Here is a 14,814-nt window from a genome sequence, read left to right on the forward strand (position 1 = left end):
ATTTTTGTTTGGGGAAAAAAAAAAATCATTCTTACATTAAAAATCATTTTCGAATTTGGATAATTTGTTTTGTTATAATTTATTTTGGATTTTTTGAAATTTGTTACTATTGTAATTTGGATAAATCCAAATTGCCAAATAATAAAAATTTTAGCCGAATTATGATTAGTAACAAAACGAATGGTCTATTATGTCTAGGGCGTAGAGGAACAGGCAGTTAGACCTGGCCTGTACAATGCAGGGCTGCCAACCCTGCAAGGTATGTGGAGGAGGAGAGTGTGTGACTGTGGCCATGGGAGAAAAGGCTGCAGTGACCTGGTCGTACAGATAGATGGCGCCTGCTAAAGCGTGGAATACCATAGACATAAATTGAATTTAACCCTTCCAGTGCAGAGAACCCCACTGCAGGGGTAATTTTTTGTTGTGCCTGGAGTTGGGCTTTAATTCCTGTAAAGTTTGTATTGTTAATATTTTATTTACAGCTTATTTGTTTGGGTGCTGGGGAGCTGGTAAGCAAGCAGACCCTCCTTTTGCATGGAAGGTCTGCTTTGATGAATACAGAGCTATATTTATGTATTCTATATCTGGTTTTAACTTTAGTGATTGCATAGTTGCAGTAGGTAACCCCTCAATTTTTTTTTTAACTGTAACACATTGAGCACAATAAAATAAAACATTTTCAGCTCAGTAAACTTTTTGGTAAAATTCCTACTCCAGCACTTGCAGTTTACAACTTTTAAAGCTGCTCACTCCTGCTGTCTCAGTTCTGCTTCCCTGAACTTCCAATCTTCACAGGAAATAGTGGACACTGCAGTCTCCAGCCAGTCTTCTTGCTTGGAGGAGGAGGAGAGTGTCTTTACATCCTATGGGGCTATGTGTTTCTATTGATGCACACAGCATAAGGAGACACAACTCTAGTCTCTGCATGCAAGGGTGGCTGTGTAGGATACTGCAAGATAAAGGAATCACCCTGTAACAGGAAATCTGGGGCAATAGTAATGGCACAAACAGCTTGCCTACTGGCCCACGTACAGTATATATACTGTGGGGCGGCAGCTCTTACAGGCGAAACCACGTACAGGTACATAATCTCCACTTTTGGGTTTGCGACCAGCTCCCACTGTGATTGGACACAGCTGGAGCCAATCAGCGGGTCCACTGATCAATCCTGACAGTGGTAAAAGGGCGGTCTGCCTATGTAAACAAGGCAGTTTGCCATTCTGTAACAAGGAAAGGCAGAGATCCTGTGTTTCTGGAACACGGATCTCTGTCTTCCCACAGTACAAGAACCCCCTACACAGTTAGTAAGCACTCCGTAGGGACACATTTAACCCTTTGATGACAGGACAGGAAGTGAAGGAAAATCTTCAAAATGTGGCATAGATGGCAGAAAAAAAACGGATCTAAAAGGTGTTATATCTAGGTGCTCTATCCAAAAATGAAGAAAAAAAGTTTTGTCTGTAGTTTTACTTTACGCATTTAAACAACTATTGTACAGTACATATAGCCGCATTGCAAAACATGAAAATAAGATACAATAGGACTGTTCTGTTCAGAACAGTGTAGGCTCTTAAAGTGGAATTCCAGCCTGTATTAAAAAATATTAAAAGGCAGTAGCTACAAATACTGTAGCTGCTGACTGTTAATATAAGGACACTTACCTGCCCAGGTATCCTGCAATGTCAGCACCCCTAGCCGATCTGTCCATCCGCTTCGGGTACAGGCACCGGCATCCTTACTAAGGGGAAACAGGAAGTGAAGCCTTGCAGCTTCACTTCCTGTTTCCTACTGCGCATGCGCGAATCACGCTGCACTTTCTGAATGGTCCTGCTGTCTTCTGGGACATGTGTGTGTCTCCCAGAAGGCAGCAGGGGGGAGGAGGAGGGGCTGTAAATAACATAGATCGCCACGGCAACCTTACACGGAAGTGGAATCGGGTACCTGTTTTTGACAAGTATCCGCTTCCCCGAAAGGTGCCAAATGTTGCACTGTGGGGGAGGGGGAAGCAGATAAGTGGAGCTTTCACTTTTGGGTGGAACTCCGCTTTAAGAAAATAAGGCATATTGGTAAATAAAATGAAGATGACTTTTTATAGGCTCTGCAGTAGTCATGGGTAATGTGTGGTCCTCATGCAATGATGGATCTACCAGTCCCAGTCATAGAGTGCCATAGTCTTTATGTGTAAAATGATGAAGATACTAGCCATACAGGTGTAATGGTGGGACAAATGAAGTTGTCATGCCATGGTGTTTTGTTATTTTTACCTGGCTTGCAGCAGGTAATTAAATAAGAAATGATGGCACTTGCAGAACTGTGCTCTCTGGGGGACTCAGTTCACCCTTGGCTATTTCCAGGCTGTGCACCTGGTAGCCAGCATGCAAATTATTTTATCTTACGGATAAACATTTGTCTAATGCAGCATGGAAACAATGCTTCATTTTACTGACACAGCTCACTCTTGTTCTTTCCAATAATTCCATTTCTCATTTTTATTTGCAAACTAAATTCCAGCCTCCGGTTTGATTGGCTGAAAGAACCATAGTCCATTATGGTGTGCCAATACCTATTTGTTTTACATTCACTTCTATGGCAATGGAGAATGTTTGGAAAGAATTTATATTGGCTTATATGTCTCGTGTTCTCGAACAAATAAAACAAACAAAGCTTGCCAGGCAGCACATCACTGTCTGGATTACATGTGCTAAAATCATTTTTAGTGATGTAACCCTATGGTCAGATAAGGATCTGTAAACACAATCCAACTGTGGCAGAAATAAATGCTTGAAAGTGAAGAAATATGGCCTTTTCAGAATACAGCAAATTTTAGTAAACTATAGCAACTATAGGCCATCAAAAAGGACAAGGCACACTCTTTACGTCTGGAATAAAAAAAGGTTTAACCTTTACATATGGAAAAGCTTCTTTGCGGTAAGAGCCATGAACATTTAGAATAGACTCAAAAACTAGCTCTGGCCAGCTTAATAGACTTTTTTAACAGGATATTAACCACTTAAGCCCCGGAAGATTTTACCCCCTTCCTGACCAGGGCCTATTTTGCGATTCGGCACTGCGTGACTTTAACGGACAATTGCGCGGTTGTGTGACGCTGTACCCAAATGAAATTGACGTCCTTTTTTTCCCACAAACAGAGCTTTCTTTTGGTGGTATTTGATCACCGGTGTGATTTTTTGATCATGTGCTATAAACAAAAAAAGAGCGACAATTTTGCAAAAATAACAATATTTTTCACATTTTTTTATATGAAATTTCCCCCCCAAAAAATTTAAAAATCTAAATTTTTTAACATTTTAGGCCAATTTGTTTTATGCTACATATGTTTGGTAAAAAAAATCGCAAAAAGCGTATTTTGATTGGTTTGCGCAAAAGTTATTGCTTTTACTAACTAAGGGAAAGATTTTTGTAATTTTTGTTGTTTTTTTTTTTAACGCGAAATGACGGCGATCTGCGATTTTTTTTGCGGTACTGCGACATTGCGGCGGACAGATCGGACCCTTGACTGAAATTTTTGACACTTTTGGGGTTACCAGTGACATTACTACAGTAATCAGTGCTATACATATGCACTGTTACTGTAAAATGACACTGGCAGTGAAGGGGTTAACTTTTTTGGAGAGGGAGGGGTTAAGTGTGTCCCTAGGGGCATGCTTCTAACTGTGATTGGCTGTGGCTTGAGGTGTAGGAACAGTGATCAACGGTCCTACATAGTAGAACCGTATGATCACTATTCCTACACAGGGGAGAATGACAGGCAGCTTGTTTACATTAGCCGCCTGCCTTTCTCCCGCTGTAACGGACAATCGCGAGTGCCCGGCGAACATCGGGTCCGACAGGCACACGCGCGGGGGAGTCCGTGAGCAAGCGGGAGCGCGCCTCCAGCGGCACGCACTTGCTCCCTAGAGCCTCACAGGCTAGCGACGTACACCTACGTCGCTTTGCCTGTGAGGGGCTGACTGCCGACGTAAATCGTCGTGAGGCAGTCGGCAAGTGGCTCCCAATGCCTATTTGTGATCAGCAGCTTTCTGATTATGTGATCGCTGTGACAGGCAATCACAGCGGTCACATGACCGGTGTCCACCTTCTGGCATTTAGAAACTCTTAAAGGGCCAGGAGGCGGTTGGCAGGAAGGAGTTAATATTTATAGGTAATAACACCAGGCATTGTTCATCCAGGGAATATCCGATTGCCTACTGAGGAATCACCAAAAAATTGCACCATGCTTTATAGTTTTTTTGCCTTCCTCTGGATCATTTGTATATATAGGATTCTGTATATAAAGGTTTTCTATTTATTTAGTCTGTTTCTTTTTTTTATTAAAATATTGTGATCCCCGCGCTATTCAGTGGGGGAATGTGTTTACAAGACTGCTACTGGGATATAAGGTGTATGTTCCTCTCAGGTGTTTTAATGTATGCACCTAGCGCTGTCTAACCATAAAGTGCTTAATGTGTATCTCTATTCATTATTTGTGCACAAACGTGATATTTAAATCACAATACATTATACTTGTAAAGGATTGAACGATAAAGTGCAATCAGTGCAAAAAATGTGCATGAACTATAAGTAACCGCGGGTGGATGCTTCCTGTTACGTTACATCCGGTTTTTGGAACGCAAATCGCGATTTTTGAATTTCAGAACTAAGTTATTACATGCTCACATGCAAGAAGAGAGTTATGTAAGTGCACAATTGACTTTTATAGGTTTTATTAATAATAAAAGCGGAATTACACGATGGATTTCCACTGGTTGTATCTCCCTACGCTCATATGAGGTTCTTTGACCTACCTGCCGGAGTCACAAAAGAAAGAAAAGATCATTCTTTGCCACTGGAGGATCAATTTTGAAACACAGGCGTGTAACCCATCGCTAGTCGGTGAGTAAGGGCACATAAGGAGGGGAGCACAACGGCACTTGTTGGATCATACTGGCACTGGAAGAATAAGATAACCAGCACTTTAACCACTTAAGCCTCGGAGGATTTGGCTGCTCAAAGACCAGGGCCTATTTTGCGATTCGGCACTACGTGATTTTAACAGATAATTGCGCAGTCGGGCGACGCTGTACCCAAATGAAATTGACATCCTTTTTTTCCCATAAACAGAGCTTTCTTTTGGTGGTATTTGATCACCTGTGCGATTTTTACTTTTTGCGCTATAAACAAAAAAAAGAGCGACAATTTTGAAAAAATAACAATATTTTTCACATTTTTTTTTATATGAAATCCCCCCCCCCCCCCCACTCCACCCCAAAATGTAGAAATCAAAATTTTTTTACATTTTAGGCCAATTTGTTTTCCACTACATATTTTTGATGAAAAAAATTGCAATAAGCATATTTTGATTGGTTTGCGCAAAAGTTATTGCGTTTACTAACTACAGGAAAGATTTATGTAATTTTTGTTGTTTTTTATTAAACTAATAATGGCGGCGATCTGCGATTTTTTTTTGCGGGATTGCGACTTTGCGGCGGACAGATCGGACCCTTGACTGACATTTTTGACACTTTTGGGGGGACCAGTGACATTACTACAGTAATCAGTGCTATACATAGCAGGATCGTATGATCTCTGCAGTTACACCAGGGAGAATGACAGGCGGCTTTGTTTACATCAGCCGCCTGCCTTTCTCCCTCTCCAGCGGGAGATCGCAAGTGACCGGCGGACATCGGAACGGCCGGTCACTCGCGCGGGGATGCCCGTGAACGGGCGGGGGCGGGAGCGTGCCTGCGGCGGCGCGGGCTCGCCCCCTATTGGCTCGCAGGCGAGTGACGTACCCATACGTCACTTTGCCTGCACGGGGCTGACCGCCGCAGTATATGTACTTTCGGTGGTCGGCAAGTGGTTAAAGGACTTATTGTTCATGCACATTTTTTAGACTAGATGGACTTCTGTCTTTTTCAGGCTGATTATGTAACTAGTTAGATTTCATTTTACAGTATTCAGATCTCTGAAAGATGATTTCTTACTGGATTATGTTTTACAGAAGTCAGGTTGCTGAAAGATGATTTCTAGTTGATTCGTACGGGTTGCAGTACTACACCGTTTGCTGTTTGCCTTTTTGAATAAACCTGACATACAATAGACCAACAGGCTAGAATTGATTTTTCAGCTTTATGATGGGTTATTGGAAGATTAGTACTAAGAAGGTGCTTGTTAAGTTCCCGGCCATTGGTGAGGGAGGGAAATTACATAAATAACGGGGTCTCCTTCAGTATTGCACAGATGGCTATAAATGATCATTGTAGTAGGCCTCATTCACATGGGTGTACCTAGCCATACACCCATGGGAAGTGCTGTCTTTGCCCACACGTGATGCAGCAAAGCACATACCTGTACGGAAGAGGCTAATTACTTACCTCTCCTGCTGCCTGCATCACTGAAGGCTGCTCCTTTGCTGAGAACTGGTCTTTTAAGGTCCATTGGAAATCTGAAACTTTTAGGAATGTCGATCTCCTAGATTCTATGCAACTGTAGCTGGTTCTTCCTGCTAATGTCCACATCACAGTATGAGAGAGTTGAGTATACACTAGTAGAATTTCAAGCAAAAATTTGTACAAAACTTTGTATTAAAATTCTCATTCGAAAATGTCATTCGAAAGTAGTTCAAGATTTTGTTCACTTTTAGCAATCAATTTTGGAATGAATGGAATGTACCTTACAAAAACCACATACACTGTTAGAAATGCGCGCATTCAAGAAATATATTCCATTCTGCTCTATCAAATGTTCTCGTCTCTGCAGTTGAAAACCAATGTTGATTTGACCCCCACTAATTATTAGAAAAATGGAAGAACATTCCTACATCGTTCTTACAACAAAAAATGTCAAACAAAATTCTACTACTCGTTCACATTGAGGGCGGGTTTGTAATCGTGTGATGTCAATTCAAGTCCGGGGGCGATTTGACAGACATCTGTGCGGGTTCCTGCATAGATGTCTATTAAAAATTCCCCTGAAGCCGCCAAAAGTAGTACAGAATCTACTTTTGGGAATCGGTTTGGCGCCGCAAAGTCAGCATAACACCGATTCAGATGGTACCATTGCGGGCAATAGGCTCCGATTAGGCATGCGATTTGACATGTCAAATTGGCCCGATGTGAATGGGGGCTTAAAGTGATACTAAAGGAAATATATATTTTTAAAATAAAAATAAACATGTTATACTTACCATAGCACAGTGCAGCCCCCCTTCCTTTTGGGTTCCCCGCCAGCGGTCCTGGCTCCTCCCCCTGCCTTGTGTTTTAGATTTATTAGTTCCCGTCGGCAGAATATCAGAAGGCAGTTTGATCAGTAGCAACCCAGTGATAAAGGGGAGATCACAGTAGACTGAAAGCAAGCAAGAAATTGGGATATAGTACCTGTAGTCCTGCTGTAGGTGTGTGCTATCTTGATTGGCTGTATTTTGTTTTTCAATAGATATTTAATCAATATCAGGCTACAGCATTTGGCAGTAGTTTTATACAGAAGAATGACATACTATATACAATATCTGCTGGTTATATAAGTGGTTGCATAGCTTCTGACATCTGGGAATACTTTGTGACACGTAGAATTGGGAGAATCCATCTAGATCAGGGGTCAATCTTCTTTAATAAATACTACTTTAAATGATAACACTGTGAATAGTAATATATAATAATATTATTGTAAACATCTCCACTTGGCACAATCAGCTTCCATTATACTTATTAAAGTGCAAATTTTTAGTAAATGCACAGCAATCAGTTCTTTGACACCACCCCTAGGGGTTTATTTACTGGCTCTCCAACATAGTATGGGGTAGGTGCACTCGTCAGTTCACCAACAGAATGTGAGGTGGGTGTACTCACTGGTTCCCATGCAGAGGAAATGTGGGTGTACTCACTAGCTCTCCAATAGAGTTTGAAGTGGATGTACTCACTGGCTCTTCAACAGAGTTTGGGGTAGAGGCTCTCTCTGGCTGTTCAACAGAGGTTGAGGTGGGTGTACTCGCTAGCTCTCCAACAGAATTGGAGGTGGGTGCACTCACTGGTTCCCCTGCAGAGGAAATGTGGGTGTACTCACTAGATCTCCAACAGAGTTTGAAGTGGATGTACTCACTGGCTCTTCAACAGAGTTTGGGGTAGAGGTTCTCTCTGGCTGTTCAACAGAGGTTAAGGTGGGTATACTCACTGGCTCTTCAACAGTGTTTGAGTTGGGTGTACTTACTAGCTGTCCAACAGATTTTGAGGTGGGTGTACTCATTGATTCCCCAGCAGACAATAATATGGGAGTACTCACTGGCTCTTCAACAGAGTTTGAGGTAGAGGTATTCTCTGGCTGTTCAAGGAAGGTTGAGATGGGTATACTCCCTGGCTCTCCAACAGAATTTGAGGTGGGTGTTCGCACTAGTTCTCCAACAGAGTTTGAGGTGGGGGTACTCACTGGCTGTTCATTGGAGGCTGGGGTGGGTATACTAACTGGCTCTTCAACAAAGGCTTAGGTGGGTGTTCTCACTAACTCTTCAACAGCGTTTGAGGTTGGTGTACTTATTGGCTCTCCATTCTCCAACAGAGTTTAAAGTGGGTGTACTCATTAGCTCTCCAACAGAGGTTGCGGTGGTGGGACTTATATCCTATCGAGTAGGGTGTAAGGCCACAGAAACATAGCACAAATGATACTGGTAAATGGGGGCCAATAACAACACACAGCTGATAGAGACAACTCACGACTGCTCTTAATGACAGCTGACTACCCAGCCCTGGGCCCAGTCACTAGCCCCTTACCTTCAGGAGTATGGAATGTCATGGAGCTCTACAGAAACCTCAAAAGATTAATTAAGCCCAATACATTTTTTTATCATTTATTGGTAATCCTGACATTTATTATCCACCCTTTTAACCCCCAGTCATTTTAATGAATCTCCTGAATAGTCCTATTCACTATGCGGGGTCAATAGTGAACACTTCAGCAAACCCTGATCTAGATTTAAGTGTGGGATTCTTTTCAGACTCCAGGCTGGTGGAGACTCCCAGGTACTTTCCAACTTGCTACTAAACTGCCGACAAGGATCAAGTAGAAGATACTGGCATGGGCAAATAAAGGGAAATGTATATTATTGTTTGTATACATTTATTTATTTAGGACTAAGAAAATGGCATTTTAAAATATTTTAACTGGTTTATTTAGGTAACAATGACATTCTACATATAAACATGTATTATCTACCTATTTCCAGCTGATTTTAACTGGTTTGCTAAATTTTATTTTACAAAGTTCAATAACTGAAGCTCTGATTATACAAAGAGGTTGGAGGGGCGACACATCCTCCCTCTTTCCACCTTCTCTCACTGTTCTGCATAACAACCCATAACGTTTACTTAGGGAGAAAGAGATAGACAATCTATAAAATTAAGTGGCAACCATTGTGTTCTCTCTTTGAAAATACATAATGCTAAAAACAGTGCCATAGTTGCACTTTGCATTAAATGTTTATTTGTAAAACTTAAAAATAAATACAACAAAATGCCCTGTCTTTGTTAATTACTTTATACAATCAGTATTAACTATAGCGATGCCCTGACATCATTGTAGAATTTGGTGCTACAAATTTTATACCTCAGGGCATAGATAACTTGCAATTGTTGAATCACTAATGAATTTAAAAATATATCAGAAAACTCTAGAACAGAATTCTAGGGCTTCTGTCTGTGTCTTTCTGTAAATCACATAAAGGAGTTTGAGTCAGAGCCCTGACCTCATTCCCATTGAAAGGCAGTGATGTGATCTGAATCAGATTGGTTATGTAAGACATTCAAAATATACATGAACTTCTGTGTACAGTAATATGATAACATACAATTCTAGGTTTTTTTGTTTGTTTTTTCGACACCTTTACAACGCTATTGCATTAGAATTTGTATTTTATTTGATTCACAATAACTCATTGGAAAGAAACAAAACTAATTAGAATATAGTTAATCTGTGGTCCTCAAAATAGAAAAAATGACTCTGTTTTACTTTTGTTCAGTTGTCTTACGTAGCTTTCATTTTGGTTACAGCCCATGGGAACAGAGCGGATGGAGATGCGCAAACGGCAGATGTCAGTGCACCAAGAGACTGTGAGCTCCTCTCAGGCACAGCAGGGAGTTGGGAATAGGGGATCTAATGCTTGCTGCTTCTGTTGGTGCTGTTGCTGCAGCTGCTCATGGTAGGTGAAATTTACATTACACGTCACCTCATTATAATCATTAAACACAATTGCACTTATTCAGAAAATTGTTGTAAGGACATTGAATATCCAGGGGCAACTAGCCTATGGAAATTAAACCAAAAATGGCTTTACCATTTGGAGTAAACTAAAATTAAATCTAATTGATTGCTTTAGGCTAATGCGCTTTTCACATCATTACTGCACCTAAAATTTTCATTTTTTTAAACTTGAATAAAATGTAATAAGAAACTCATGATACCTGTCTAGGAATTCGAGTCATGGTTTTTATTCGCATACTAAAAAGCTTTGCTCTCCAAGTCCTTTACATGAAGGACTTACAGTTATGAGTTTACTGATGGCACTGCCTACCTTTGCCTACTACAAACTTCTCTTCTGTTGTTTTCTATGGCAACTAGTGTTTTCAGGGATGGAAGCTCTTGTACTTTTCTGATGACAAATTTAACCTAAAGTGTCTAAAGCCCAATTTTTTTCGAATTTCCTTTTCTTTGGAGAGATTTATTTTCACTTCCCCTTGTGTCTACAGGACAGGAAGTGAAGGTAAGTTTCCCTCAGTGGGCCACATGTCAAAAACAACAATGGTCAGATGGTTTGACCATTAGCTACTCTATTCAAAATTAAAATAATAATTATTTGAATCTCAGAGTTTTATTGTGAATACACCAGATATGAGAAGAAGTGTTTGTCAAGAACTACCTGGCATAGATATGCATTGTCCAGAATGTTAAGTGGAACTGAACCTGAAGATTTTTTTCACATTTTAAGTGGCATGGGTAGAGGTTTAATCTGCAACCAGTTCATTTCAGAAGGTCTTACCCCCCTGATGTCAATAAAAAAAAAAAAAAAGAATCACCTAACTTAAGCTTTAACCGCTATCCTGTGGGGGGGGGGGTGTCTTCCCAAATTCCCAATATGGCTATATCTGCTGCTTCTAAGCTTTTCAGCTGTGCCTCTGGTGGCAATGGTTTAAATTATTTTTTTTTATTCTTTCTTAGGTCATCTAGTGCAGGGGTGCCCAACCAGTGGCCTGCGGGCTGAGCCCTCTGATGTGGTCCGCGACTTCCTGCTCTTAGATGGGGGTCCGACAAGCCCAGATCGTGGGTAGCCAACCCACCATCCCAGAGCATCAGTGTTGTGGATAAAGCTGGCGGAAGCAAGCGGCTGTGTAGGGAGCAGAGCCGCATAAGCCAGTGCTTCCTCTACAGTATAAAGCAACACAAAAAGTGCTAGGTGTTAATAACTGATATATACACAAACAGTGTGGAGACAGTGAAACAAGCAGCTGCTTCTTCAGACCAGAAAAGTCGTAGTCTACCTGATGATGCTGTGGGTGGTGAAACACGTTGAGGCAGGGATACGGCACGTCTGACATCAGGTCCGGTTAACAAGGCCCATGCGGTGGAATGCACGCTGGGCCGCCATCTTGTTGGTGGGTTAGGACGGTGATATGGAGTTAGAGATTACACCGCTGAATCCCACTAGTGCCGGCTGGGCATGATGAAACGCGAGTGGACATTTTTATGCTTTCTGTGGGCAAAGAATTTTTATTAAACAGGTTGCACTATGATCTTGCTGTCTACAGTTTACTTTTATATATGAGGATCTGAAGAAGAAAATAGTAGATACTGGTCTCACCTGCTGTCCAAGGCTAAGACTCCCAAAAAAGTATTACTAGACCCATTACATTTGTTTAAGGGATCTGGGGAGTCTGAATTGCACAGTGGAATGGGGTGAACAGAGGGGAGACAGACTGTCTCTTTTGCTTGAAGAGTTTTGAGCACGCTGGACAGACACTTTGTACATGGACTTTGGCACTGTATTATTTGTGCACTTTAATTGAAGAATTTTATATATAGTTTATAGAACACATTTTTGGGGATTTTTTTTATCATTACAGTTATTTGGACACATTTATAAAATGGTAATATTTGGCCCATAATTTCACATGTAGTGGAGTTTGTGTATATATAATTTATTAACACCTAGCACTTTTCGTGTTGTTTTATACTGTTTATTATCACTGTGTATAGCACACAGGGAAGTGGGAAGAGCAGTATACACATTTATATTAATGCTTCCTCTATAGCGCCGGTTCCTATCCCAGGCGGAGTGATACCAAATGTACTCTGCCTGGGACAGCAACATTTTCTACAGCCAGGAATGCCTGCAGAAAGTAGTGATTCCTACAGATGTAGAAAGCGAAGGAAGGTCAGTTTATGAAAAATCACAGTTTGGGCAACACAGGAATGGGCATAATATCAGAGTTTTGCAGAGTTTGGGCATAAATGAGCAATGGTTTTGCAATGGTTATTGAGCTGCTTTCTCACTGATCCGCGGGTGCAGCGCAGTGCACCTTTCCTGCGGGTTAGTTGCACTGAGCTGTAGACTAATAATATATCCTGCTGGATCGGTGCACTTTCTGAAACTGCACCAAAATGCCTGAATGCAGGAGTTTTGGTGTGCTTTTAGAAAGTGCACCACCCCTGCAAGATATAATAGAAGTCTATGGCAAAGCGCGGCTAACCCACAGAAAAAGCCGCAGGTGCACTGCGCTGCACCCGCAGTGCTGGTAAATCGCAGTGCATCAGTGTGAAAGCAGCCTTAGGCCGCAAGATCACAAGATCAGTCTAATTGGGTCTGTCTGTCCATTTTCTTTCTTTTTGTGATTGTGATTAAACAGTAGGTAAACATCCAACATGGATTGGTCCCACAGAAAATAAAATCTTCATTATGCTATTCTAAATAAAAATTTTGAAATTCTGAACCATTTAATTTAATTGTGGCCCATGACTGGTTATCAGATCATTTAAGTGACCCCCATTCTTTAAAAGGTTGAGCACCCCTGATCTAGTGGGTTTTTTATAGAAATATTGTATGTGGAAAACTCATTTTACACAGTTGCTAGAATCTCAGTTGAAAAATTGATAATAGACTGTGGAGGGGAATCTTCTGTCTGGGGTCCTGAAAAGCTGTTAAGACCCATTAGGGTTCCATTTGATGCAAAACAGAAAAAATTACCTTGATGCACAGGTCAGCATTACAGTAAACCTGCCATTAGAGTTTGACCTTCTAAAAATGCTAATTTCTTGGCCATCATGTTGACCCCCTTGCTTCAACACATTGAGCCACACACCCACAACAAATATGCATATAAGGACGTTCCTTGATGTGTGTAAACTGCATACTTCTTGCACGTCAGTGATTCAGAATGTCTATTGGTATGACAGCTGGCATTTTCAGAAGGTGTTCATCCTTGTATATTTCTCATGGCAAGTTTATTTGCAGGCTAGAAGCTCTTACCATTGCATAGCCAATACAGCTACCTGCAAGAAGTATAGACAGAGTTCTGAGATGGCGGCACTCAAAAAGGGTTCAGAGTCTAATTACAGAGCTTACACATTCGAAAATTTAAAATGAATAAAGTTGTTAATGTTCTAAAATAAGACATTTCAGAACCTTTTCCTAATAGCATGAACTAGAAGATGTACAAATCCAACATAAGTATATTTTTCATTTGTAACTATTCTCCCAATTTACTGAAATAGCAAGGAGTGGGCACCAAGCACTGTGTGATCTCACTTTGCTGTGGGCCATGTTCCTGCATATGCCAGCGTCTTCCTAATTTACTCTTTTCAAGACATTTTTTATATGTAATTTTCTTTTGCCAGTCTAATGTATTTACTGTTTTTCATAATCAACAATAATCAGCATATGCCAAAGGACAGATGGACAACAGAGACAGATGAACATGCTTTCAAAGAAATAATGTATATACTAGAAACTATCATATCCAACAGCTCGCTGACCTAAATATCACTCATCCATGAATATTTTATTTCAAAATGCTGCAGAAATTCCACAGTGCCTAATATATTTATGTATACAGTCATGGAATATCCCTACACAGTAAACCCCAAATAAAATATTAACTATCAAGCTCCTTGTAAATCTATCTATCTATCTATCTATCTATCTATCTATCTATCTATCTATCTATCTATCTATCTATCTATCTATCTATCTATCTATCTATCTATCTATCTATCTATCTATCTATCTATCTATCTATCTATCTATCTATCTATCTATTCTATTTAATTATATTTTATTCTATCTTCAATATACTGTTTCAAGTCTAAAAATAAAATGGAACACCAGCTAAATGTTTCATTTTCATTTTTTTTCCAATACTTTATTTTTTTAAGAATACACAGATAGTACAGATATCAACAAATATCAATATCAACAGAGATATAACGACAATGGTAATGTACATGGAAATGTCAGCACATCAAAGTAAACCATTACATGCATTGGATGCAGATCCATATGTGAGATACTGTAGAGACCCTAAATCCCAGGTACTAGGGAGTCTCTGTACCCCATGCAACATTTTACATAGTTAGCACTGTTAATATTTAAGAAAAAACAATAAGAAAGAGACCCATAGGGTTGTAGCACTTTGTTTTTAGTTTTAACAATAGTCAATAGATATGAGAAAAATATCTGCACTTGGATGAAATCAATAAATTGACAAGCAGCCAGTAGCAAAAGCTGATTACACACTAGAACCCTTTGTTATTTTGTTATTTTTAGGTTTGCATAGA

The 14,814-nt window shown here is 40.4% G+C and overlaps 1 protein-coding gene across 1 annotated transcript in view; it reads left to right on the forward strand.

The window, feature by feature from the left end:
- Nucleotides 1–14,814, forward strand: part of RGS20 (regulator of G protein signaling 20) — a 121,785-nt gene that overhangs the window by 85,648 nt on the left and 21,323 nt on the right. Inside the window, exon 2 of the mRNA XM_082259666.1 lies at nucleotides 10,038–10,186. Within this exon, the coding sequence (XP_082115792.1) occupies nucleotides 10,038–10,186 (149 nt within the window). The remainder of the gene's footprint in view (nucleotides 1–10,037; nucleotides 10,187–14,814) is intronic.

The sequence above is a fragment of the Pelophylax lessonae genome (genome assembly GCF_965119305.1).
Source record: "Pelophylax lessonae genome assembly, chromosome: 5".
NCBI classification, from domain to species: Eukaryota; Metazoa; Chordata; class Amphibia; order Anura; family Ranidae; genus Pelophylax; species Pelophylax lessonae.